The following is a 24,362-nucleotide window of genomic DNA, read 5'->3' as shown; positions in this document are numbered from 1 at the left end:
ATGTCGGAGGCAGAGAAATATTGCTCTCAACTCCAGGATGTTGATAGGCAGAGACGACTCCTCTGACGACCAGACCCCCTGAACCCAGAGATCGTTCCAAACCCCCCCCAGCCAGTCAGGCTGGCATCGGTGGTAATGACCGACCACCGTGGGAGGAGGAAGGATTTCCCCAGGGATAAAGCCTCCGGACGTAACCACCATCCAAGAGACTCTCGCACCCTGCGGGAGATACCGACAGCGATCCAGCGAAGCCGCCAATCGATCCCAACGGGTCAGAATAAGATTTTGGAGACCCCAGGAATGAAATTGTGCAAACGGTACCGCTTCCATTGCCGCCACCATCAGACCCAGAAGGCGCATACACTTCCGAAGGGACATTGCCATCGCCAACCTCATAGCCTGGACATTGTGACGAAGGTTCGCTTGTTTGTCCGGAGGCAGGGACACCACTGCCCATACCGTGTCGAAAAGCATCCCCAAGAACAGGATTGACTGCGACGACTCCAATGACGACTTCTTCCAATTGACCAGCCACCCGAAGTCCTCCAGGTGCTGAAGGGAGAGATCGCGAGCTGTCACCGCCACCTCCGCTGTGGGCGACACAATTAACAGGTCGTCCAGGTAGGGGAGAATCGTAACTCCTTGCCTTCGATGGAGCGCCATGAGCGGCGCCAGAATCTTTATAAAAACCCTGGGCGCCGAGGCCAACCCGAATGGTAGGGCCACAAACTGGTAATGGGCCTGACCTATGGCGAAACGCAGGAAGCGCTGGTGAGCCCTGCCGATAGGGACATGCAAATAGGCGTTGCGGATGTCGATTGACACCAAGAAATAGTACTGTGACAGGGCCGCCACGACAGAGCGAAGAGACTCCATACGGAATTTCCGGGTACGAACATGAAAATTCAATTCTTTGAGGTCCAGAATGGGGCGAAACTTGTCCTCCTTTTTGGGGACCACAAAAAGGTTGGAGTAAAACCCCCTTCCCCGGTCCTCCGGCGGAACCGGAACCACCACACCCTGCTGCAGAAGAGAGTCGACCTCCCGCAGCAGTCAGCTTGGGCTTGGACGGGATGTGAGACTGACGAAACCTGTCCGGGGGTCGAGAATGAAACTATGAAATAGCCTGCCGACATAACCCGCGTCACCCAGGTGTCCGATACGTGGGACGCCCAAACCGACCCAAATTGTAGCAGATGACCTCCCACCCGAGAGCCCTCGAGTGGGTTCCTGGCGTCAGTCCGCCTTAGCGTGCTTTTTGTCAACCTCCCGTTTGTCCTGACGGAAATGTTTCCAGGGTGTACTGTATTTCTGGGTTGTCTTTCTGGAAGACGAGGGACGACCCGATCTCCAAGAGGGCTGACCGAACCGTCCCCTGGGCCGAAAGTACCGACAACCACTACCGGCACTTGACTTGCCAGATGTAGAAGCCGCTGCTTTCCGCTGCGGCAAAGCCGTATCCTTGTCCTTGGCCATCAGCTCCGTGAGGTCCGAACCAAAAAGCTGACCGCCCTTGTACGTCAGACTCCACAAACCTTGTTTGGATACTGCGTCTCCAGTCCACTGTTTAAGCCACAGTGCTCTCCTGACTGTGATGGCCGAGGATTGAGCCCTGGACAGAACCGAAGTAGTATCCCGCACTGCGTCCCTGCCATATCGGGCCGCCTCTTCCAACAGCTGGAAGAGCCTTTCCACCTCAGACAGCGGAGTCCCATCTTGCCACGCCGTCCGCAGCTGATCCAACCACCGCAGAGAAGCCTCACCAGCCCACATGGCCCCCAAGGCCGCTCGGAATCCATGACCCGCGGCCTCGTAGATGGACTTCGCCGCTAACTCTGTCCTTCTGTCCAAAGGTTCCTGTAGACTCGCCTTCCCTTTAAACAGGAAGCAAAGAAGATTTGCTCAGCTGAGACAATGGTACGTCCACTTCAGGAGAGGGAACCCAATTAGCGATAGTCTCCGTGGAGCAGGGATACGGGGCATCAAAAAACCGCATCTCCTGGAAGCGTTTATCCGGACACAGGAGTTCCTTCTCCACCGCCTCGTTAAGTTCATCGTGCGCCGGCAGCGTCGAACGAGCCCGACGCGACTCCTGATACAGCCGGGCCGACTTGCCAGGGAGCCTCGTCACCTCTTCAGACAGCTGTAACGCCTCCCGCATAGCCCCAATAAAAGAGTCCACGCGGCCCGAAAGAGAAGCAGAGCGACCCTGCCGATCCTCTTCATCAGAATCTGAGATCTCACCAGCAGAGTTTGTCGGTGATTCCGAAGCCTCCGACACTGCGCGGAGGAGACAGCGCCACCACAGGCCTGTGGCGCTTCTTGCCTCGTGACGTCGGTTGGGACTTAGCTGATACCCAATGACCCAGGAGGTCAGATAGACTGTCAATGGAGCGTGTGAGCGCCTCCACTTTAACATCACTGAGACCCACGACCAGTGTCGAACCTGATGCCGTCGAAGACCCCGGCGCATCAGATACGCGTGACCGATCCTGAAGCGGACCGGGGGAGAGGTCCGCGCCCCCTAGTCCCTGATACGACATGCCCCCACACAGTTGCGAGCGTCGCAGATAAGGCGGTAATAACCCCTTACAATGGGTACAGTAACCGAGGATGTGTGATTCCGCTACCACAGCCTGTTCCTACACAGAAAATCACCAAGCACTGAAGGGTTAAAGCTCCTCCTTAGAGGGAGAAGAGCTACCCCAGCTGCCTGCAGAGCAAAAGTTAACCTAACAGACTAGGGTGATTCACCCTCTGATCCCAGAAGCATGCACATCCAGAAAGGGTTAACTGCCCTGATGAGGCCAGACCCCGTTCAGAAGGGGTTAGCGCTGCTGACCACGCAATACACCTTTGACTTAAAAGGACAGAGATGTGCGAGTCCCAGAGCCTCCTCAGCAGAGGTAGCAGCGCCGGATATAGCACACCCTGTCTGCCTTAACAGGCCAGCAGTAAGGTGCTCTGCGCTGCAATAGTGAGAAAAAGGAATCTTCTGCCTTAAAAGGCAGAAGTGACTCACCAGCTGGCCGCGGTGACTGCTCTTCCCGGTGTCTGGTGGTGTAGAGAGCAGGGAGCAGGAGGCGCTGCACGAAGTATGGACGCCTTCAGAAGGACCCGGAAGAAGAAGGGGCTGGGTCAGCTCCAGCGCACGCTTCCTGCCTGAGACTAAGATGACAGGCAGCAGAGAGGCGCGAAGCCACGCCCCACGCCGCATACTAACGGAGTCCGCGGCTCCTCCGTCCCTGCTCCCCTGCTAGCAGAGAGTTACACAAACGCCGTATGCAGCGGTGATATCCTTCCTGCAAGGACAAAACAGCAGTCACCACTTGTAACAGTGGCTGCCGCCGCAGCCGCTGAAGCACTCAGACCTTGAGAGCACTTACCCAGCTGAGCGCCACAGGGACCCCCAGGGATATGTGGCGCCGTGGCCCTTTGCTCCCCCCCACGGCGGAGCGTGCAGGGACCCCACAGAAGCGGTGTGCGTCTCCGCCAGGGAGAGCCCTGTATCCCCCGGGGCCGGCAGGCTTCTGCGGGGACCTCCTTAGGGGGTACGCAGATCTGCCAGGGGAGGGTCAGGGGTCCCAGCAGCGCCGAGACCCCCTGAGACCTCTAGACCACGGGGGGTCCAGGTCTCCGGAAATGATAAAAGAAATTTTTTTTCTGAGGAGCTGCCAAGGCAGCGACTATCCTCTGCGACCTCAAATTTTAGACTGAAGGACATGGGAGTAGGAGGAGCCTAAGCTGAAGGGGCCGGTCATCACTTTTTTCTAATCTGAGGTGAACTATCCTGTGGGGCTCCGCCTACCCACTAGTAATGGATCTGTGTCTCCCTTCCTTCCCTTCTGCTGCTGAAAAGGAGGTTAGGTAGTGTGTCACCCTGGCCTGGATGCCACAAGTGTAATTAAAGCTGTGTCTGAGAGCAAGGGGGAGGTTCTCTAGTCAGGGGAACATTAGCATGCAATGCCTCCTGTCTCAGGCCAGTAGGGAGAGCTGGCTGCCCCTATAAAAGCTGGTACTGGGGGCAGGGTTAGGGAGAACTTGATGGCCTGTCTCAGCACTGAGACTTGTCCCAGAGCAGAGCAGGGACAGACAGTTGCACTGCACCTAAGAGGAAGTGTGGCAGGAGGAGAGCCACAAGCCAGAGACAAGAGGCGAAGCAAGCCTGTCTTGGCAGATAAGAGACTGACTTTACCAGACTTTGGTGTCTGAGGCTGGGAGGATTCTACATCCTCCAGCAGAGAACCAGTCCGCAAGGGACTGTATATTCCTTGGCCTAAGAAGCCTGGAGGCCCTGCCACAACCGAAGGGACCAGTAAAGCCGTACAAGGCTGGGAGCAGAAAGGAACCCACGTCGCAGGCCATACAGGCGAGAATACACGGAAAGCTCGGAAGCGTGGGCTGTTACCCTATAACGAGGAGATAGCCAGAAGGAGCGCAGAAAGCACGGTAGGCCTACAACCTCACCCTGACCAGGGCCAATTTCCCCGTTGCTCTCAGACATCCAGGTCCCCTCCTAGCTGGGACTGTTTATGGGTCAGTTTACCTATTTTAGTAAAGACCCTGGACTGCAACTTGTTGTCTGTGTGCTCCTTGCTCCTCCAGCACTATCGGCACCGGGACTCTCACTACCATTGCTCCCACCATCCATTATACTGCCCTGGGGCCGCACTCTTCCCGTGGGGAGTCACACCATCCCAGCTGCATATATCATCAGCCCCAGCGGTCTGCCCTGCAGCGGCGGTTCCTAATGACCGCAAATCCACGGGTGGCGTAGTCGGACATTATCAGCAGAACGTAGCAGACTACCATTGGCCTGACCACCCTGAGCCACGGAACCGGGTTGCCACTACTACTCCCATCGTTCCCCCTATTGCCCGGATCCGAGTGCCCCAAGGCCCAGGGGGCGAGTCAGTAGCATGTTCCCACAGAGACTGAGGGCTGCAAGCCCGACAAGCGCTGCATCCTCAGCCACAACTGTTTCTCTGGACTGATTACAGACACCGAGCACACCACTTGTTTGTAAACCCACCAGAACATCTCAGCCTGCACCTCCTTCACAGTGCAGCAGTTTGTCGGGTACATCCTAATCCACCCTCTGTCAGTACAGCAGCCAGCCCTCAGTCCCGCAGGTGTGGTCATTGAAAAGATTATTTTATTCAACACATCCCGTTTGAAGTTGACCATCTCCCATTTGTTGGCCACGGAAATGCTGGTGGATATAGATGGTTGCTGCAAGCTGATGGCCGTTGCAGACACCTATTATCAGTTTCCCAATCGCCACTACTTTTCAAAGAAAGCTGTGCCTGCGATACATTAGCATGTCGCAGACATTACTTGTACCTTGAGAAACACTGACAGGGTGCATATCACTACTGACACCTGGACGAGCAAATATGGCCAGGGGCGTTACATCTCCCTCACTGGCCACTGGGTGACTCTGGTGGCTGCGAGGCCAGGCGGGGGATGGGGCTACTCCAAGTCTTGTGGATTTCAAGACTTGGGACAAACTTCTGCCTGCACCTCTTCATCCAATGCTTCTGCCTCATCCAACTCCTCTAGGGCCTCCAGCTGCACCCTCGACTTCTTCCTTAATGTTGTAACAGTTCAACTCCCCCCTTCCCCCCAACTCTGTACTGCACTGCCAGGGCTCTCCGCCATTAGGCAGTGTTTAAATTAAAATGCCTTGGAGATGCAAGTCACACAGCTGAAGAGTTGTAGACAGCTATGCAAGCCGAGTTTGACCAATGGATGTCTTTGCTAAACCTGGAGCCAGGGAAGGCAGTGTGCAAACCTGGTGGTGGCTCTACACTCATGCCTTGCTCACATCCTCAACCTTGTCCAGCAATTCCTACGCCACTATGCCGGCCTGGATGAGCTGCTTCACAAGGCACGGTCGCTGTGTGCTCACTTCCGCCATTCTCACCCCACGGCTCATCTACTAGCATCGCTACAGAGGTCTTTTGGACAACCGGTTAACCGTTTCATATGCAATATGCCAACACAGTGCAATTCCACTCTGCACATGTTGCAGCGACTGTGGCAGCAGCGACAAGCCCTGGCATAGTAAAGATGCGTATAGTGACTCAAAGCAAGCTGAATGTGGTGCAAATGAATGTTCCAGAGTGGGCACAGAACAAGGACCTCTGCACCCTCCTTCACAGTTTCGAAATGGCTACCAAGATGGTTAGCACTGACGATGCAGTCATCAACATCACTGTTCCACTCATCTACATGCTGGAGAAAACTTGGAAAAATCTACAGGATGAGGTGGTGGTACCACAGGAAGAGGAGGAGCAAGAATAGGAGGACGTGGAAAGGGGATGAAGATCTCAAAAGGTCCGGACTCTAGTCACACAGCCAGGTGGCATGTCAAGGTGGAGTAGAGCGACAGAGGAGCTAATGGTACCAGACAAACTGGTGGTGAAGATGCAGGAGCTGAGGAACAAATGGAGGAAGATGAGGATGAAGAGGTGTTGGGCACAGAACAGTCAGGAGATAAGGAAGAAATGATTTCCCTTTCTGTTGTCCCAGGTTGGCGGGAGAGAACGGAGGAAGCAAGTGGAAATGTTCTCTCTCCGCAACACAAGGACTTGAGCCTCATGTACACAGACACATGAGCGCCTTCTTGCTGCACTATCTGCAATATGATGCCCGTATTGTTAGGATTTGAATTAACGACAAATAATGGCTTGCGACACTGTTGGATCCGCGGTTCAACAGTAAGTTTAGACAGATACTTCCTGCCCTGGACAGGGACGCATGCTGGAGTAGCCAAAAAAAAAAAAAAAAGCTGCTTGTATACAATCTTAGGACTGATTTTCCCCAACACAGTACTGAGGGACACCGTACGCATGACAAATCTACACTAACAAACCGGGGGGACGTTGAGTCGTCACCATACATTGCTTCTGCTAATGTTTGTGTCAGCAATTTCTTGGAAACGTTTCACCAATTTTTTCAACCAGCCTATCCACCAGTATAAATGAGTACAATTTTGACACGTAGTGAACGATTGGAGAGGATGGTGCAGGAGTATCTAGAGTTCAATATCCATGCCATTGGCAGGAAGGGAGAAGTTGGACCCTTTTGCATTTTGGGCTTCAAAAAAATGGAAGAATGTCCTGAGCTTGCCAGTCATGCCTTGGAGGTTTTGTCATGTCCGGCAGCAAGCATTTTTTCAGAACATGTCTTCAGCGCTGCTGGCGACATCCTGACGGATAAGCACATCCGACTGTCCCCTGAAAGTGTAGACCACCTAACTTTCATCAAGATGAAGTCATAGATCTCCAAGGACTTTTCCACCCCAGTAGTGGACTGCTCTGAGTAGACAATTTACTTTTCAGTATGCTGCATTGATATTGCCATTCTCCAAATTTTATTGTGGGCCACTTGATGCCATTTTGGTGGTACCTGGCCCTAATTTTTTGAAATGTGGAGACTCGTTTTGGGGGTTTCCTTGTCTGTTTCCTGTATTTAGCAGGGCTGAGCACCATGCCTACATCTGAAGCTTGAAATACTGGGCCAGGCCTTTTCCATGCATGCATAATGATGAAAATTTTAACTCTGGAAAATAGATGGCACTTTTCCTTGTGTCTGTCCCAAATTTGAGCTGTGTTTGGCAGCTTTTGTGCCCATTATAATGTGTTTTGTAGACCCTTGATTTTGCCTCCTTTTGTTTTCAATGGGATTCAGAAGCTCGGCGAACTGTTCATCGAATAGTGCAAGTTCGACGAACCGAATTAGAGTGTCACGCGTGGAGCAATTCACGTGGACTGCGGAGCAGACAACATGTGACATCGAGCTTCCAAAGGCTCGCCCATCTCTAGTCCTGCATCTTGGGTGAAGGAAGGTGTCAGAGGTGAGAACAGCACCAACAATCTGCTTCTGTCACCACCCTCAAATGAAGTCAAAAGGAGCGTAGATAAAAGCAATCAGTGACACTAGAAACATCCTGTGATAATAGTTTGTTTGAGGGTGGTGATAGAACCTGTGGACTAGTGCTGATGTCACTGACTTGTATGTCTGGTCCCTGAAGAAGTAATGTTTCACAGTTAGAAGCTATAAAAACAAAAGATGGCACAGTACTGGCCTCTCCCGCAGCTTCTATCAACATGGATCCTGGATGTCCTCAGATACAATAAACTACATAAAGTAACTGCAGCCCTGCCTCCTGTTCCATTAGTGATGGATGTTGCTGAAAAGTGAGTGCATCCACACGCATCTTTCAAGGACTGTAACACTCTTCTCAATCCAAATACTACGGGAAGCAAAAAAAAATATTTATATAAAAATGTAGGGATTAGAGTGATAAGTGTAAGGTCTTGTGTAAATAATGTTAGTGACAAATGCTTGGGATGTTAAAAGATAACCTTTTATAAAGTTTTTTTTATCTTAAAATTACCTGCAAATACTTGTGCGATGGCATTTATTTCTTCTAAGCAAAAGTCAAGCATGAAACAAGATGGGTTCCAAGTTGGATTCCAGTCCTTAATCATTTTCAAAGCTTCTATGATATATTCAGTCCGTTCCTGTTGAACCACAAAAGCAGCTACCACAGTATAGCACACATTTGTGCGTACACAAAGAAAATATAAAGGTAGTGCATATCTTGTTGTCCTGTAAGTGGCATCAAGCAGTGTAATACTATTACCATAGGTTGAAAGGAGTCTTTTTTGCCAGTGTCTTTGATAGCACAAAAGAAATTTTTGCTCATCTTGGTCTTCCCCCTTTACAGAATGAGGACGACAATAAATGCTGGCTCTATTATCTTCTTGTTGCCACTTAGAAACCAAATCCAATACCTTGCTTTGGTCAAACACAGAGGTAGTGGTCCCTTTAGAAGTTCGACCCATTATATTTGTGATGTCCTTCAACGTGGGATAATATCTTCGTCTTGAGGATTGTGGAAGATCAAGCCCTGTGAAGAGCTCTTGAACGACAAAATGCTCCACGAGTTTTTTGATATCTCTTTTTTTACGAATACCACTCTGGTAAAGCTCCAAAATTTTGTCCACAACTCTTGGGTCGATTTTTTCACGGATATTAGCTACCTAAAAAATAATTACAACATTTTTTTTATCAGTCATATAAAAAACAAACTTTATATCGAATCCAGAATTAAAGTAAACACAACAAAATCTCATATTAACTTACATACAGATGGAAGATATGGATCAGATGGTTATCATCTGATTTAAGCTAGCTAGAAAGTGTCAGATAGGTTACTGAGCAGTCAGAGATGGTTGGGTCTGACTACTCACAAATCCACAGCCTGGGGTGTGATATGGTGGACAAACTCCAAGTGAAATTCATTATCTGTATTTGTAGAGGTAAGAATTCCGCGGTGTCATGCTCCATGTTTTTTTGTGTGCTGCTTTAACCTTGAAATGCCATTGTTAGGACTGTGTATCCTGTCTTACTGCAAAGAAACCCTTTTTATTTTTTATTGTTTGGGGATCACTTTATGGTGCTTTAATAAAGCAAACTGGACATTTTAAGTCGCTTCACGTGCCTACCTCAACCGCCACAATAATATAATATATACAGTACTAACAATTGAACCCTTCTACGCCCGGGTGGCGAGCATTTTTATTGGTATATGGTCTCCCATGCTGGTATGTGCTGCCCCCCTCCTGTCTCCACCATCCTATCCCGGTATGCGTGGCACCCCTCATCCCCCAATCCCGGTATGCGTGGCCCCCCTCACACCCCAATCCCGGTATGTGTGGCCCCCTCATCCCTTTCACGCTGTACACAAAAAAAAAAAAAAAAAACACACTTATATTCACCTTTCTTCCCTGTGCTCCAGCGCTGCAGCGTCCTGTTCTGCCGCAGGCCGGGGGAGGAGTGCGGCACCGGAGCACAGCGCTGTCCGGCGCCATTTTGCTGAACACTGCAAATGTGTCTTCAGTAAAATGGTGCTGGATAGCGCTATGCGCATGCACCAATCCAACACCTCACTCCTGCCCCCGGTCTCCGGCCAGAAGAGAGGCACCGTGGCAACGCTCCTCCCGGTCAGGTAAGTATGTCAGTATGGCGCCAGAGATCGCAGTATGCGTTGTGTCTACGCATACCGCGATCTCCAGTGCCATACACTCCTCTTACCTGTAAAGGGTCCATGCCTGCTTCTGTCTGGAGCCAGACTGAGCGTCATGCATGCGCAGTCAGGATAGAGATAGAGACACATATATACATGTATATTATACACAGTCACACTGTGGCGGTTGAGGTAGGCACGTGAAGCGACTTAAAATGTCCAGTTTGCTTTATTAAAGCACAATAAAGTGATCCATTAAGTGATATGAATTTTTTAGCAAGAGGTAGACTTATGAGGGCCACTTGTGTTGGCACATTATAAGTATGTCCATTTAATATACTTTATTTGGAAGCCAAATAAATCTAAAAGGATAATTATGTGCAATGTAGAAAGAATGACAGATGTAGAATTACATGAAGAACACGGCAGCCAATCACACAGCTCATCCGCTCTAGCACTGTAGATATTGTTTAACACAGGTACTATAGTAAATGGCGACCAAATTGGTGAAAGGGAACCACCCATTAGATAGTTATGAATAATAATCCATATTATGATATAAAAAGTTTTTAAAGACAATATGGACATTTTTTGATAAAGGTGGGTTGAATCGGTGATCTAACCTCCAATTGTCAACATGTTTTGAAACACAATCCATTACCTCTCCAGCTATAGGGTGGTTTCTATGCTCTGACAGTTTTGGAAACTGAACAACATAACAGTGTAAAACTTTGTTGTCTTTTGTAATCTCTTGATTCATTTTTTTAGATGCCATTCTTTTGTGCCAAGCTGTGTTTCTTGTGATCTAAAAAAACAAAAAAAAAAAGAAAAATACATAGATGTAGTTTCCTTTCTCTTGACTATTTTGTGAAACTAAGCCATTTTATAAAAAAGTTAAAAGGAACATTCACATATTAGAAACTAATAGTTGAGGCATCAAGCAGTGCTCAGCATTAAAAAAAAAAAGATAAATGGACTAAAATGTGGCTCAAAATTGTAACTATAAAAAATAAAGCTTTGAGAAAACAAGACACACTCAGCCACAAATATGTCAAATTATAAATGTGGTGCAAGGAATTAATTAAAACACAATGTAAAATTTGTTTATTGGGAGGAGGTTACACATCAACTTTGTTACATACCTGAAAATCCGGATATCTTATGATATGATATACATATATTTTGGCAGGACAATCCATTTTTTTAGTGGCCTGGATTAGCTTTCTACATTTTATGTAACCATGATCACCAGTCTGCAGGAAGAGCATGGAAATTTTACAAAGATTAAAACCAAAATATTTTCAAAGACAAAATATCCAAATTCTCTCATGTGACATTGGGGGAATACATGACCTTTTGTTATTGTTGGTGGCCACTAGGAGGTAAGGCATTCTTCAGGGAGGAGGAAAGGGGGGGGGGTGAATTCATAATTTTTGGAAAAACCATGATAAATGTTACATAAACTAAAAGCATAAATTTTAAAACCGTACACGGAAGTACCCATATAGGATGTTTATCTAGAGCAGTACATTTTCAGTATGTAATAGATGTAAATAGGCTAATGTGTAGATGCATTATGGGTAACACATGACTTGTAACGCAATTTGACTGCACATCAAACCTGCAGGTCTGTAAATAGCATTAGAAATCATGATGACAGCTTACCTTTAAATAACAAACAGTAATAGTATGCTTATAAATGTCATTACCTTTTTATATATCATCTTCATATTAAGTGGATCCATAATTGATTGTAGTGCAATCTGATGTACTGTGCTGATTGTAGTGTGGTCATCTCAAAGAAACTTTGTAGGAAGAGGGCAGGAAGATGTAGGACAAGCAGATTTGACTGAGTGAATGGTGTTTCCACTGTAATTGAACAGCTTGCCCACCGCACACCAGGTCATAACATGGACGTCAGACATATTGCCATCCGGAACCAGAGACAAAGAAGACTTAACTACGATGCAAGTTCAGATTGTGTGTCTTGTTTATCATTTATAAAGGTTTAATGTTATATATCAAATGTACTGAGTATATGAGGGGTCGGCATGTATTATTCTGGACATGGTGTGTAGTATTTATGAACTTTGAAGTGTACTATGTGGTCAGTATACATTAATAATTCTGTTATCTGTTTATAAAGGTGTAGTTTTAATTTGGAGTCTGATTATCTAAATTGAGTTTATGATCTGGAGCATTTTGCCCTGATTCCATATTTTTGCTGTGGTGTATGTATGTATTAACATTATTCCGGCACAATCTGATGATCATCATGTTTTATTGTTTTTTTCAATTAAAAAAACAACCCGGCTAGCAAGAGTTCAATCATTCTACAAATGTGTGCCATTGATATAGGAGACTAAGCCCACAGATGAAGCGTTGATTAAAACGTCATTTGTTCTAAAGTATGTTGTAGCCATAGTATTGCGGGTGGACAGGTTCGCTCTTGCTCTACAATGTCAAAGCAGGAAGTTGAATGGAAAGTTTGTCTTGTAAGTCGAAAGACTAAGAGGAGCCCAAAACATCTTTATATCAAAATCTGTAGAGACGAATCACATTAAGGAGTTGTCATGTTTCACAGCTAATTTGAGAAAGAAAAAATAAGAATAAAAAAAAAATAATCAAGACAAGATGACACCTGGTACCATTTTTTTTTTTAATTTTGTGATATTAACAATGTGATATTAACAATGTTCATTTTAGAGAGTTGTAGTTAAATACAAAACGCAACCTTGAATTAGTTCAAACAGAGCGTTTGTGCTCCGTTTTTGGTGCAGTTTCTGCATCAAAAAACAGATCATTTTTGGAAAAAAAGCATCAAATGCATCATGCGTCTGTGTTGCTTTTTTGCTCCATTTTATTAATGCTGCACTTTTGCTTTTTCAAAGCAAAAATGCAGTACTAATCCATAAAGGGCAGGGAGGACACAGGCAGACACTTTATTACCTTCCCCAATGTCCGGTGTCCAGCGATGAGTTGTTTCCAGGTTTTGCACAGTAACAGGTCACCTGACAGTCACATGGCCAGGTCCACTGAACGTTTGTCGCGTGGAAAGTGCAGTAAAAAAAAAAAAATAAAATAAAAAAAAAAAAAACATCAAAGGGACTGTGTGAATACCAATCTGTGTTGTTGTTTTTTTTTTTTTTTTTTTTTTTTTTTTTTATGTATAATGAAGAAAGCGCAGCAGAAAAATGGAGCAGTAATTGACGCTCATTTTGTGGATGCACTTTCTGCGCCACTAATACAGCAGTCAACAACGCTGACGTCTGCACGGCAAATTGAAAATCACATTCACTTTGCTGGCAGACGCAGTGACTGATCCGTTTTTGGTGCAGTTTTCCAAGGAGGAAAAAAAACAAAACAAAACGGATCAAAAAAGATCACTGTGAATGAGACCCAAGAAGAAAAGTGGTGGAATGATAGACATCTTGCTAGTATGTAAATTTGGCAAAAAATGAAACTATCAAAACATCTTGATTTATTTAGTATGGAGTATGAACACCATGTGCAGACATCCCTGCTCTTACAGCCTCAGCTGCCATCACTAAGGTTATTAACAGGAACCTGTCAGGTCGTTTTTACCCCCTAACCTATCACTACCTGTCCCCTGCACCTTCCTAGCACATCCCTAACCATCTTCGTCTGACCTAAAACTGCCCTATATTGGCTGTGAAAAAGGAAGGTGCAGGGACAGGTAGTGATAGGTTAGGGAGTAAAAAACGACCTGACAGGTTCCCTTTAAATGGTCATCTGGGAAGGTTCTGCCACCTGGACCCGGCAGCGACGCGAGAAGACTCCACGGACCCGGCAGCGACGCGAGAAGACTCCACGGACCCGGCAGCGACGCGAGAAGACTCCACGGACCCGGCAGCGACGCGAGAAGACTCCACGGACCCGGCAGCGACGCGAGAAGACTCCACGGACCCGGCAGCGACGCGAGAAGACTCCACGGACCCGGCAGCGACGCGAGAAGACTCCACGGACCCGGCAGCGACGCGAGAAGACTCCACGGACCCGGCAGCGACGCGAGAAGACTCCACAGACCCGGCAGTGACGCGAGAAGACTCCACGGACCCGGCAGTGACGCGAGAAGACTCCACGGACCCGGCAGCGACGCGAGAAGACTCCACGGACCCGGCAGCGACGCGAGAAGACTCCACGGACCCGGCAGCGACGCGAGAAGACTCCACGGACCCGGCAGTGACGCGAGAAGACTCCACGGACCCGGCAGCGACGCGAGAAGACTCCACGGACCCGGCAGCGACGCGAGAAGACTCCACGGACCCGGCAGCGACGCGAGAAGACTCCACGGACCCGGCAGCGACGCAAATATATTTAGGCCACACAGGTTGCTCATACTAGTTTGAGGAACATGAAGCCTGGCTTTGTCATACCATAGATTATGCCACTGTACCATAATCCACGGAGTAGGACTGGTGTGACTATAAGCGTGGGTAGCTGTGCATGTGATACTCTATACAGAATTAAGCAAAATTAGGCCCATAGGATGTCAGATGGCCTCCTACAGCAGAACATCTCTATACATCATCATTTATCTATCTCTGCACATCTTTTACACAAACCATTCATTTCTTTATCATGTATTTGTTACGTTATGTGTCAGACAGATGTCACACGGATCACATTTGTGTGCGGTGTGTCATCTGTGCTAGTTGCAAAAAAAACTGACTTGTCTCCGTGTGGATCACATGGACACGTGCATGGTTAACAGGGACATGGTCTGTAAAAATATACAGCTATGAAGATCCTCATTGATTTTAATTCGTATGCGTGTGAACGTGTCTCCAGAACTTGTGAAAATGGACACCACACGTACTGGATACATAGACATGTGAAGCAGGACTAAGATGCAGCAGGATGAAGATACGGGAAGGAGTGGTTTCGGTGGAGTTTTGAGTGAGTTGCCTCACAGGCCAGTGCAATGCATGATGGAAATTGTAGTAATAGAAGCAGAAAGTCAGGGGAGGAAGATGTCAATTAACCCCATCAGAGATTTATCAGCAATGAGGATGTATTGTTAGAGCATGATCAAAAGATAATATTGCTAAAATAAAATAATGGAGAGGCACATAATAGCAAGATTTCTGAACAAAAAAAAAAAAGTTATGGTACTGGACAACCTCTAATCTTTGATAACTCCAAAAAAGAAACTGCATCTGGGTAAGGTCTGGTGAGTGTTGTGTCCATTCATCCAGGCCTAGTCATATGCATCTGCACAGTACAGGAGCGCACACAACTGTGGTACAAACACAGCCACCACGTGACAATGCATAGTTCTCAGTGATTTTGGACAGACTGTCAGGGTTCTTCTCGTTCATAGGAAGTTGACTGGCAAATATATGTGTGTAGTGTTTTAAACATTTTTAGTCATTAAAAAAGACATACATCTATAAAATTGTAACACTATATTTACATTTTTATTACATAATCTATTTTAGTACATAAATATAAAATCTAATGAAGACATCTATATCGAAAGTCAAAAAAATTTGTATATATTATACTAAAATATATATAATAAAATGAGAACACACACCTTGGTGCTGCATATTTGCACAGACCATGGATCTAACACTATATTCATGAGCTGTGAATGCTTATGCTAGCGTAATTATGGCCTAACCTCATTTTTGGGTACACCATTTTTTTTTGTATCAGGGTAACTTCTGTGAAGGAAATTAGGTAATGAACTTTGTTCCCTATTCTGAGAACTGAACCTTGGTAATCTGTCTATTAGACTTATTTTGGGAACAATATTGGGCTGTAAATAACGATAAATCCAGCATTGTAGATCCATTAAAATCTAAAAAACTTTAAGCCATGAGCTGAATTACAACAATTCAGTCACAATCCATCAAGCAAAAAAGGATTTAAAAAATCTGATGTTTTGTTGCGGAAAGACATATCTATTTGCATCTGGAACATGCCTCACAGCATGATGCGTGCACTCATGGAAGTGGGGAGCTGACTTCTGTATGTTTTCAGAATTTTGTTGTGGTAGGATATTTAGTTATTGCGCTTGGTTAAGATACAGCTTTTACATACTAAGTTTAGTTCTGAGGCAATAACTATAAAGGAAGTTTGGATTGATACAGTATTTATGTAACAAGGCAGGTACTTGTACTGGAGTTATAGGACAAGATTTGTAATGTCTTATTTCCATGACCGTGTTATGAAACCCGCACACCTATGATGCACAATGTGCAATAATATCTATATAACAGATAGATTTAGGATATTGCTAACTAGGTGCACTCTGAAATTTTAACCAGTATATCATCAGGATTAGTAAAGAGCCAATATAATAAGTTGAACTACTTTATAATACAAATTTAATTGTACCTGTTTTTGATGTGTCGCCTGGACATATCGCTTTTTTTGTGGAAGAGCCAAATCCTTTCCAAGATGGCAGCATAACACTTTTCTTCCAGCAATGCCAAAAGGTACTCCGGTATATTCAAGTAGAGACACATTTTTAACTCGTGGACCGTGCCAATGTATTGAGATTTTAGAAGAAGGTCTAAAAGCTAAAACAATACAAGTTTTAAAACATTTATATGGATAAGTTTGTGAACTTACTGGAAAATCAGTCATTGGGAGACAAGTAACCACGCTCTGCCATCTACAAGGCTGACACTGAGAAATATACTTAAAGAAAAAAAAGAAAAAAACAGCTACTTCTCAAAAGGATACACGTGCCTACTGGCACCAAGTTAATCTGAAAAAGTGAGAAATTTGAAATGGGAACAATTAGGGATGAGTGAACTGGACTTTTATAGTTTGGTGTTAGAAAAGTTTGGGGAAGTCTGTGTTTGGTACTGTGTTCAGAGTTCCGGTGCTTTAAGTATGCAAATCACAGGAGTGGGCATCGCTTGCTGCGGGTACACTCAGTGCGAGCCAATTGCAGTGTTTGATCTGCTGCTTTGAGGGTAAAATAAGAGTGATCGGATGTAGTGTGTACCAAAAAAAAATAAAAAAATTACAAAGCCTTGCCCTCCCTCCCCCCGTGTTTCGCTTATGGCAGGCTTTGTGTGGGCAAAGAGCCGAACGACCCAATCAGTGACTTTCAATGAGGTTCAGGTCAAATTTGGTTGCAGAACAGAACTTTGTAAGGCTGATTTCACATCAGCGTTTTGAGCCTTTTGCAGCAGATCTGGCAGCCTTGCCGCATTACAGGTCACTTGCGGCAAGCCCCATTCATTCCCTATGGGACTTGTGGTCGGGTGCGGCAATTGCAGTTTTGCCAGATACGGCAAATCCGGCACTTGCGGCAAGTTAAAAACAAAAACGCTAGCAGCGTTTTTAATTGCTGCAAGTGCCGGACCCGGCAAAACCGCAAGTCCTATAGGGAATGAATGGGGCTTGCCACAAGTGACCCATTATGCGACAAAGCTGCCAGATCTGCCGTAAAAGGCTCAAAACGCTGATGCGAAAGGTGCGTAAGAAGTCAAGCTGAGCCACCAGAACCTGAACCTCCACAAGTCTGATCAGTAGTAACAATAAAAGAAACAATGGGAACTAGTCACAAAACACATGAAACACCCAAGGAGATATTCTGTTAACACCTCTACGACCTGTGACGTACTGGGTACATACTAGGTTGCCTCCCTCCCTTTTATGCTGGCTCACATCATTCCCTGCACATACTGGCTGATCTGATCAGCTGATATGTGTAGCTAACAGTTGTGGGTGCATAGGAGATAAACCCACACCTCTTAACCCCTTAGATCAAGACGTCAAACAAGGACAGCGCAATCGAAGGCTACATTCACATGCTGCATTTGCGCTGCGTTTTTTTGAGGATCCGCAAAACAGATGTGCTTTTCTAAAAAAAAAAAAACAAAAAAAAAAACACATCACCATTCACACCAGTGCGCTATTCAGGATGTGCTTTTTTTGAGCCCATACTACAATGTGGGCAATGGAAAACACATCCTCAAAAGCGCAAAAATAATTGTTCATTCTTTCTGAGGATCCGCTTTGCAGTGAAAACGCATCCTCAAAAATACGGAGTGTCGGAACGCAAACTTGGAAAATGTCTTGGCTGGGAAAAAAAAATTAAACAGGAGCTGGGATCGGCGGGCGCTGGGCGGGCCCCTGTACATCCGGGTCCCGTCACGCCCCTGCTTTTACTGTTATGTAAGTGGTGGAAAAAAAATGAAGTTTTTAAAGAAAAATAATTACACTTTTGCGCCAATTTCGGTGACCCGTAGCGTTCTCATTTTTCAGGATGAGGGTGATTGCTTATTTTTTGCGGCTTGAGCTGACGCTTCTAACGATACCATTTTTGAGTACATCCGATGTTTTGATCGCCCATTATTGCATTGTATTGCAATGTTGAAGTGACCAAAAAAAAACCCTGGAAGTTTAGGCGTTTTTTTTTCCGCTCCGCAGTTTACAGATCTGATGAATTGATTTTATACTTTGATAGATCGGGCATTTCTGACCAAAATGTGTATTTAATATTTATTTTCAATGGGGCAAAAGGGGGGCATTTGAAATTATTATTTTTTTTCATATCTGTAAAAAAATTTGATTTTTTCTTTGTTACACTGGCCCCTAGGGGACCTCAGCGTTGCAGACTACGATCGCTTCTCTTATGTTCAGATTAGCTACTGCACGTCTGTACACAAGAGAAATGATCCTTTTCTGGCGGCAACGTCACTCAGACTTTGCTGGCAGGAAGCTATTGCAGACAGCATCCGGGGAGATCACAGGACCCCAGTTGGTCGAGGTAACAGCCTATGGGGAACGGTGCGATCCCCGACAGTGATTGCCAACACGATCCAAAGGATTAACAGCACAAATCCGATCGCTGATCAGATCGGTGCTGTTAGCTACACATGTTAGCTGATCAGATCAGCTGAGATGTGGGTGATGATGCCATCTGAGAGCGTGAGGGGGCGGGACATGGCCAAGGACGTATATATACATCCTTGGTTGTGATTGTGTTAAAAACTTTGGTATTTTTACCACCACTTACATAAAGTAAACGTTTGGTATCTACGAACACGTACCGACCTGAGGCATCATACAGTCACATCAGTTTTACCATATAGTGAAGATTGTAGACAGATTTTTATAATAAAAAAAAAAGTTGTGAAATTGACTTTTTTGGGCAATTTAACCGTACTTGGAAATTTAACGTTTTTCTGTACACTATATGGTTAAATAAATGATGTCATTCAAAACTACAACTCGTCCTGCAAGCCCTCATTTGGCTATATTGATGGAAAAATAAAAATAAATAAGTTATGGTTTTTGAAAGAAAGGGAAAAAAAAAAATAAAAAGAAAATAGCAAAGGTGTTTCCACCCACACAACCTAAAAATTAAGTAACTTTACTATGTTTACATAAAATAAAAATATGCAATGTGCATAAATGAACGTCAAACATCATACTAACACAATTCATTTAATAAATTATGTAATTTTAGTTTAAAACACATACCTTCATCTCCAAAGTTTTTTTGTTTTTCTAAAACAATGAAATTTGATGTTGTGCTCTCTTCAAAATCAGTAATAGCTTGTGCTACAGCATCTAAGGATTCAAAGGTCTGTATCACTTGGATTTCTGAAGACTCTCGAAACACCTAGTAAAGTACGGCTAATTAGTCATGGCCACTCTCTTCAAAATCAGTAATAGCTTGTGCTACAGCATCTAAGGATTCAAAGGTCTGTATCACTTGGATTTCTGAAGACTCTCGAAACACCTAGTAAAGTACGGCTAATTAGTCATGGCCAATAGTACAATGTGAACATCAGGCTTTTAATTATGATTGAATATAGATATGTTCTTTGTATATTAAACAAATTTATCCAATTCATTATATATTCTAGGAGTCAGTCGGTCCAGTTTTATACAGACTCCAACTCCACAGCTCTGCACACTGCCAGTGCTTTGTTTTGTTGAGGGGCTTTTAACCTCTTTGTGCTTCCTGTCCCCATTAGGGTGTGGAGACAACCTCCATATGCTGTCATGGAAGGTTCCTAGAAACTGAATTAACGGTAAGAATAATTCTATTTTTGAGGGTTTTAAGCTGCACCAGATTATAAAATGAACCCCAAATTTAAATAAAATATATATTTTTGGGGACTGTCTTATAATCTCAATGTCCATTTTATAGTCAATGTAGCTTACCAAGGAGAGAGGGGGGCGCAATGGAGCGACGTCACAGGAGGCAGGGTCCCTGCTGAAGGAAGTTAGCGGGGGCACAACGCTGCAGGCTCAAGCATGGGGCATGTCGCCGGCATGAGGCGTGCGACATTAATCGCCCACCAGTGGAAGTGACGGGCTTAATGAAAATGGCAGCAGAGAGCAGATAACTCAATCTGTGAGAGCACTGCCTCTGCAGACATTTTCCTTAACACCATTCCTTTGACTGCCTGAAAATCAATGGCACCAACCTCGTGCGCCCGACACCCCCCCCTCCTACCTGCAGCACTGCCCAACGTTGCACTCGCTCACTTCCTTCAGCAGAAACCATGCCTCCTGTGACCCAGATACACCACCCGCTAAGCTATATCTGGATTATAAAATGCACCCCCATTTTTCAAACAAAAAAGTGTCTTATAATCAAAAAAATATGGTATATTTTCTGTGAAGCTTTGAAACACTGCAAAGAAAAAGTAAACCTGGATACAATCGTCAAGCTAGAATGCAATTCATGCTGACTGTTTTGAGCAGCATGAGTCATATGACAGATTACCTTTAACATAAGGAACAAAATAATTTTTTAAAAATATAAAATGATACCTTGATTTTGTCTGTCTCCTTAGAAATATTTTCTACGTCAGTTCCTTCGGTACCCACTCCATCAGGTGAAATAGAGACCTTGACCTGATTATCAGTCATTACTGCTTCCTAGAAGAAAAGTGATGTGTAAAAAACAAAAAAAAAAAAAAAAAAAGGGATGGTGCAAAACACCCCCAAAGCAAAAAAAAAAAAAATACCTTCTTGTTGTCTACATCCACTTCTTTACAATCAACAGCTTGTCCCAACTGCAAACCAGAGCTGTTTTCAGCCATTTCAATTGTACCTATAGTGAATTTAAAGAAAAATAAAAAAATAGGTAGATCTGGCAAAGAATAATATCTACATTAAATCTTTAGGTCATCTATACTTGTTTAGGTTGACTTCATGTCCTTGCAGCTGTGTATCTGCAATAGCTTGTCACAGCAAAAGTACAGAGAGCGTCCCCTGCCTCCCAAACACACTGGTGTCACTGGTCATTCAATGGATGGAGCCAAGCATTGATTCTCAGAGGAAGGTTTACGGAGGGCAGCCAGATAAGAAAACCTGGGCTGGAATAAGGACAATGCAGTAATAGTGCCGCAACAACAATATTTTTGTGTTGTTGAACCACCATGTTACTACAACACATAAATAGAATTGTTTACATCCATAGGTAGGCTAGCCCAGGGCTGTCTGTGACTGCGCTCCAAGCTGTCAAACCTGGAAAAGCAGTTGTGCAAAACAACAAGATCAATAATACCCAACATCACAGCCAAACCAAAGAGAAGCAGCTCCAGCCACCAAAGTAGGGGGAGGGGGGGGGGGAGTTAATTGTTTGACTTAATATAGTAGGGGAAGTGTACAGGTGATAAGTTTGTGAGGCCCCTGAATGATAATAAAATGGCCCACGGCAGGAAAGAGGTTGCCCACCCCTGGCCTAGACCTTTAGGAGGTAGGGAAATAGGATTTCTATTCGCCTACTTTGAAAATGCCTTTCCAGATGGTCCCATTCCCTGGATAAAATAGTTTCAAACTCATTGTGGTAAGAAAACAACCGAGGGGTATGATTTGCCTTTTGAAAGATACCAAAGGCTCTGTGGGAAGCACTTCATCTTCCTTGACCTTAAGTGTCTGGTTGACTACTAAGATCAGACTGTTCACCATATCCTGAAGCTTGGATGGCCCGGTCAGAGTCTAGATCAGAGTCCAACTTAGTCAGAAGCCTGAACAGCCTGCAGCTTGAACGATGAAGAGCAATAGACAGATGTCAACCTGGAAAATGTGGAAGTCCAGGGAGAACCAGAAGAGTAACTGGAGGGTGTCTGCTCTTTGGATCTTCTATGCGATCTGCACTGACGGAGTGCATCAGGAAGGAAAACCGAAATACCTCGTGGAGCATTCAGAACACAAGAGGTGGCTGAAAAATTAAAGTATATTTTGGATTGAAAGACACACTTTCCCCCAAAATTGGGGTGGGAGCACTCGCGGTATAAACTTTAGCTGAGAGAAAAAAGTAAACTGATTGGCAGGCAGAGAAGGAAAAAATCCGCAAGAAGAGGGAGCGTGGCAAGACTGCAAAGCAGTGTGACCATGGGGGAGTAAGCCTCCGTGAAGTGGAGAACCCTACTGGAAACGCTACAGCTCCACTCATTCATTGCTTACAAAGGGCTGCGGAAGTAAAGCCCCCGTCTCACATAGCGAGATCGCTGCTGTGTCACGGTTTTGGTGACGCAACAGCGACCTCACAAGCGATGTCGCTATGTGTGACACTTTGCAGTGATCAGGCCCCTGCTGTGAGGTCGCTGATCGCTGCAAGGTGTCCTGGACCATTTTTTGGTCGTTGGCCTCCCGCTGGCCAGCACACATCGCTGTGTGTGACCAGCGGGACCAACGATCAGGCTGGTATCCATGGTAAACATCGGGTTACTAGGGGCACGCGCGCACTTAGTAACTAAGTAACTTAGTAACTAAGTGCGCGTGCCCCTAGTAACCCGATGTTTATCATGGATACGACTCTGCTAAGGTGAACGGTAACCTCCCGCGCACCGTAGCAGAGTGGTATCCATGGTAAACATCGGGTTACTAGGGGCACGCGCGCACTTAGTAACCCGCTGTTTACCATGGTTACGAGCCTGCTCCTGCTTCAGCAGCAGGCTGGTAACCGGAGCAGGGCATCGTGGAAAGATTCCCCTGATCGCTGGTGAGCCTACCTGTTTGACAGCTCACCAGCGATGTATTAGCGATGCAGCAACGATCCCTGACAGGTCGTATCGTTGTCGGGATCGCTGCTGCATTGCTTAGTGTGACGGGGCCTTAAGTGGAACAGATTCACTGGCCTGCTGAAAGGAGCCCTGGGATAGGAGATACACAAATCCCCAACTACACTTGTGTGAGATATGTTTAACCCAGGTGTACTTACTGTTCACTGTTGTATGATCTTCCAGCTGGATCCATGGATCCTAGGCTGAAGCCCTGTAGAATGTATGATAGTAACAGAAGCAAATTCCTTTTTATACCACAGTTTTCATAATTTTATTCTGAATTATGTAGGGAGAGGGATTGAGGAAATCCACGTGTCAGACAATCTACAAAGTTACACACAAATTAGGACTCCGGTCCTGTGACATGAAACAATGGCTAACTTATCTTGATTTACCAAAGGAACAATATTTGTAGACTGGCCTAATCAAGAACAGTTCACACTACACAAACGGCCAGATGCTGAGTCATCACACAATCCTCCCCCCTACACACAGACATTTATATGTACCACCACCTTCCTTGTGAAAGCCCCCCTAAGTGCAGCCCTATGCATGTATCATCAGCACAATCTAACTGTAAGATAAATACCATACATCACCCCCTTTTTTAGACTAACCTTTTGCAACATGACCTCTTTCCCAGTGCAATCCCCAACATGCAGCGCCATCATGACTATGCAAAACACACTGCAAGCAGTCCTGTGCAGGCAACATCAGCAAATTCCCTGTGCAACCGCCAACAACATGCAGCAACATACCTGCATAACCCCCTTCACTGTGCAAGCACACCCAAGAAGCAGCCCTGTGTATGCACCATCACCCCTTTTCCTGTGGAAGACAATGAACATGACCCATGCCCCCTCACGCCAGCCACGCAGGCCCCTGGACGCCCCGCTACATGACCCATGCCGCCTCACACCAGCCACGCAGCCCCCTGGACGCCCCTCTACATGACCCATGCCCCCTCACGCCAGCCACACAGCCCCCTGGACGCCCCTCTACATGACCCATGCCCCCTCACGCCAGCCCCGCTACATGACCCATGCCCCCTCACGCCAGCCACGCAGGCCCCTGGACGCCCCTCTACATGACCCATGCCCCCTCACGCCAGCCACGCAGGCCCCTGGACGCCCCTCTACATGACCCATGCCCCCTCACGCCAGCCACGCAGGCCCCTGGACGCCCCTCTACATGACCCATGCCCCCTCACGCCAGCCACGCAGGCCTCTGGACGCCCCTCTACATGACCCATGCCCCCTCACGCCAGCCACGCAGGCCCCTGGACGCCCCTCTACATGCCCCAT

The 24,362-nt window shown here is 45.9% G+C and overlaps 1 protein-coding gene and 1 long non-coding RNA gene across 6 annotated transcripts in view; one reads left to right on the top strand and one right to left on the bottom strand.

Moving 5' to 3' along the window:
• The window catches only part of LOC141165653 (uncharacterized), a 30,975-nt gene extending 10,572 nt beyond the window's left edge, over positions 1–20,403 (top strand). Inside the window, exon 3 of the long non-coding RNA XR_012251184.1 lies at positions 20,014–20,403. This is a non-coding gene — a long non-coding RNA (uncharacterized lncRNA). The remainder of the gene's footprint in view (positions 1–20,013) is intronic.
• The window catches only part of LOC141165651 (uncharacterized), a 41,250-nt gene that overhangs the window by 11,705 nt on the left and 5,183 nt on the right, over positions 1–24,362 (bottom strand). Inside the window, exons 2-11 of one of the 5 annotated variants that reach the window (XM_073651399.1) lie at positions 23,217–23,269; positions 21,016–21,101; positions 20,819–20,926; positions 19,514–19,603; positions 16,406–16,590; positions 12,989–13,074; positions 11,749–12,623; positions 11,182–11,292; positions 10,701–10,844; positions 8,405–9,053 (exon numbers count right to left, since the gene is read on the bottom strand). In XM_073651399.1, the coding sequence (XP_073507500.1) occupies positions 8,405–9,053; positions 10,701–10,844; positions 11,182–11,292; positions 11,749–11,784 (940 nt within the window). In that variant the 5' untranslated portion in view covers positions 11,785–12,623; positions 12,989–13,074; positions 16,406–16,590; ... (2 more) ...; positions 21,016–21,101; positions 23,217–23,269. Of the gene's footprint in view, positions 1–8,404; positions 9,054–10,700; positions 10,845–11,181; positions 11,293–11,748; positions 12,624–12,988; positions 13,075–16,405; positions 16,591–19,513; positions 19,604–19,686; positions 19,776–20,818; positions 20,927–21,015; positions 21,102–23,216; positions 23,270–24,362 lie in introns of those variants that run through there. The other 4 variants (XM_073651401.1, XM_073651402.1, XM_073651400.1 and 1 more) reach the window with 4 other exon arrangements.

Source organism: Phyllobates terribilis, unplaced genomic scaffold, assembly GCF_046119375.1.
Source record: "Phyllobates terribilis strain yellow unplaced genomic scaffold, ASM4611937v1 Scaffold_11__3_contigs__length_659146591, whole genome shotgun sequence".
NCBI classification, from domain to species: Eukaryota; Metazoa; Chordata; class Amphibia; order Anura; family Dendrobatidae; genus Phyllobates; species Phyllobates terribilis.
Note: the sequence above shows the minus strand (reverse complement) of the source record. Positions and strands in the feature narration are given on the sequence as shown.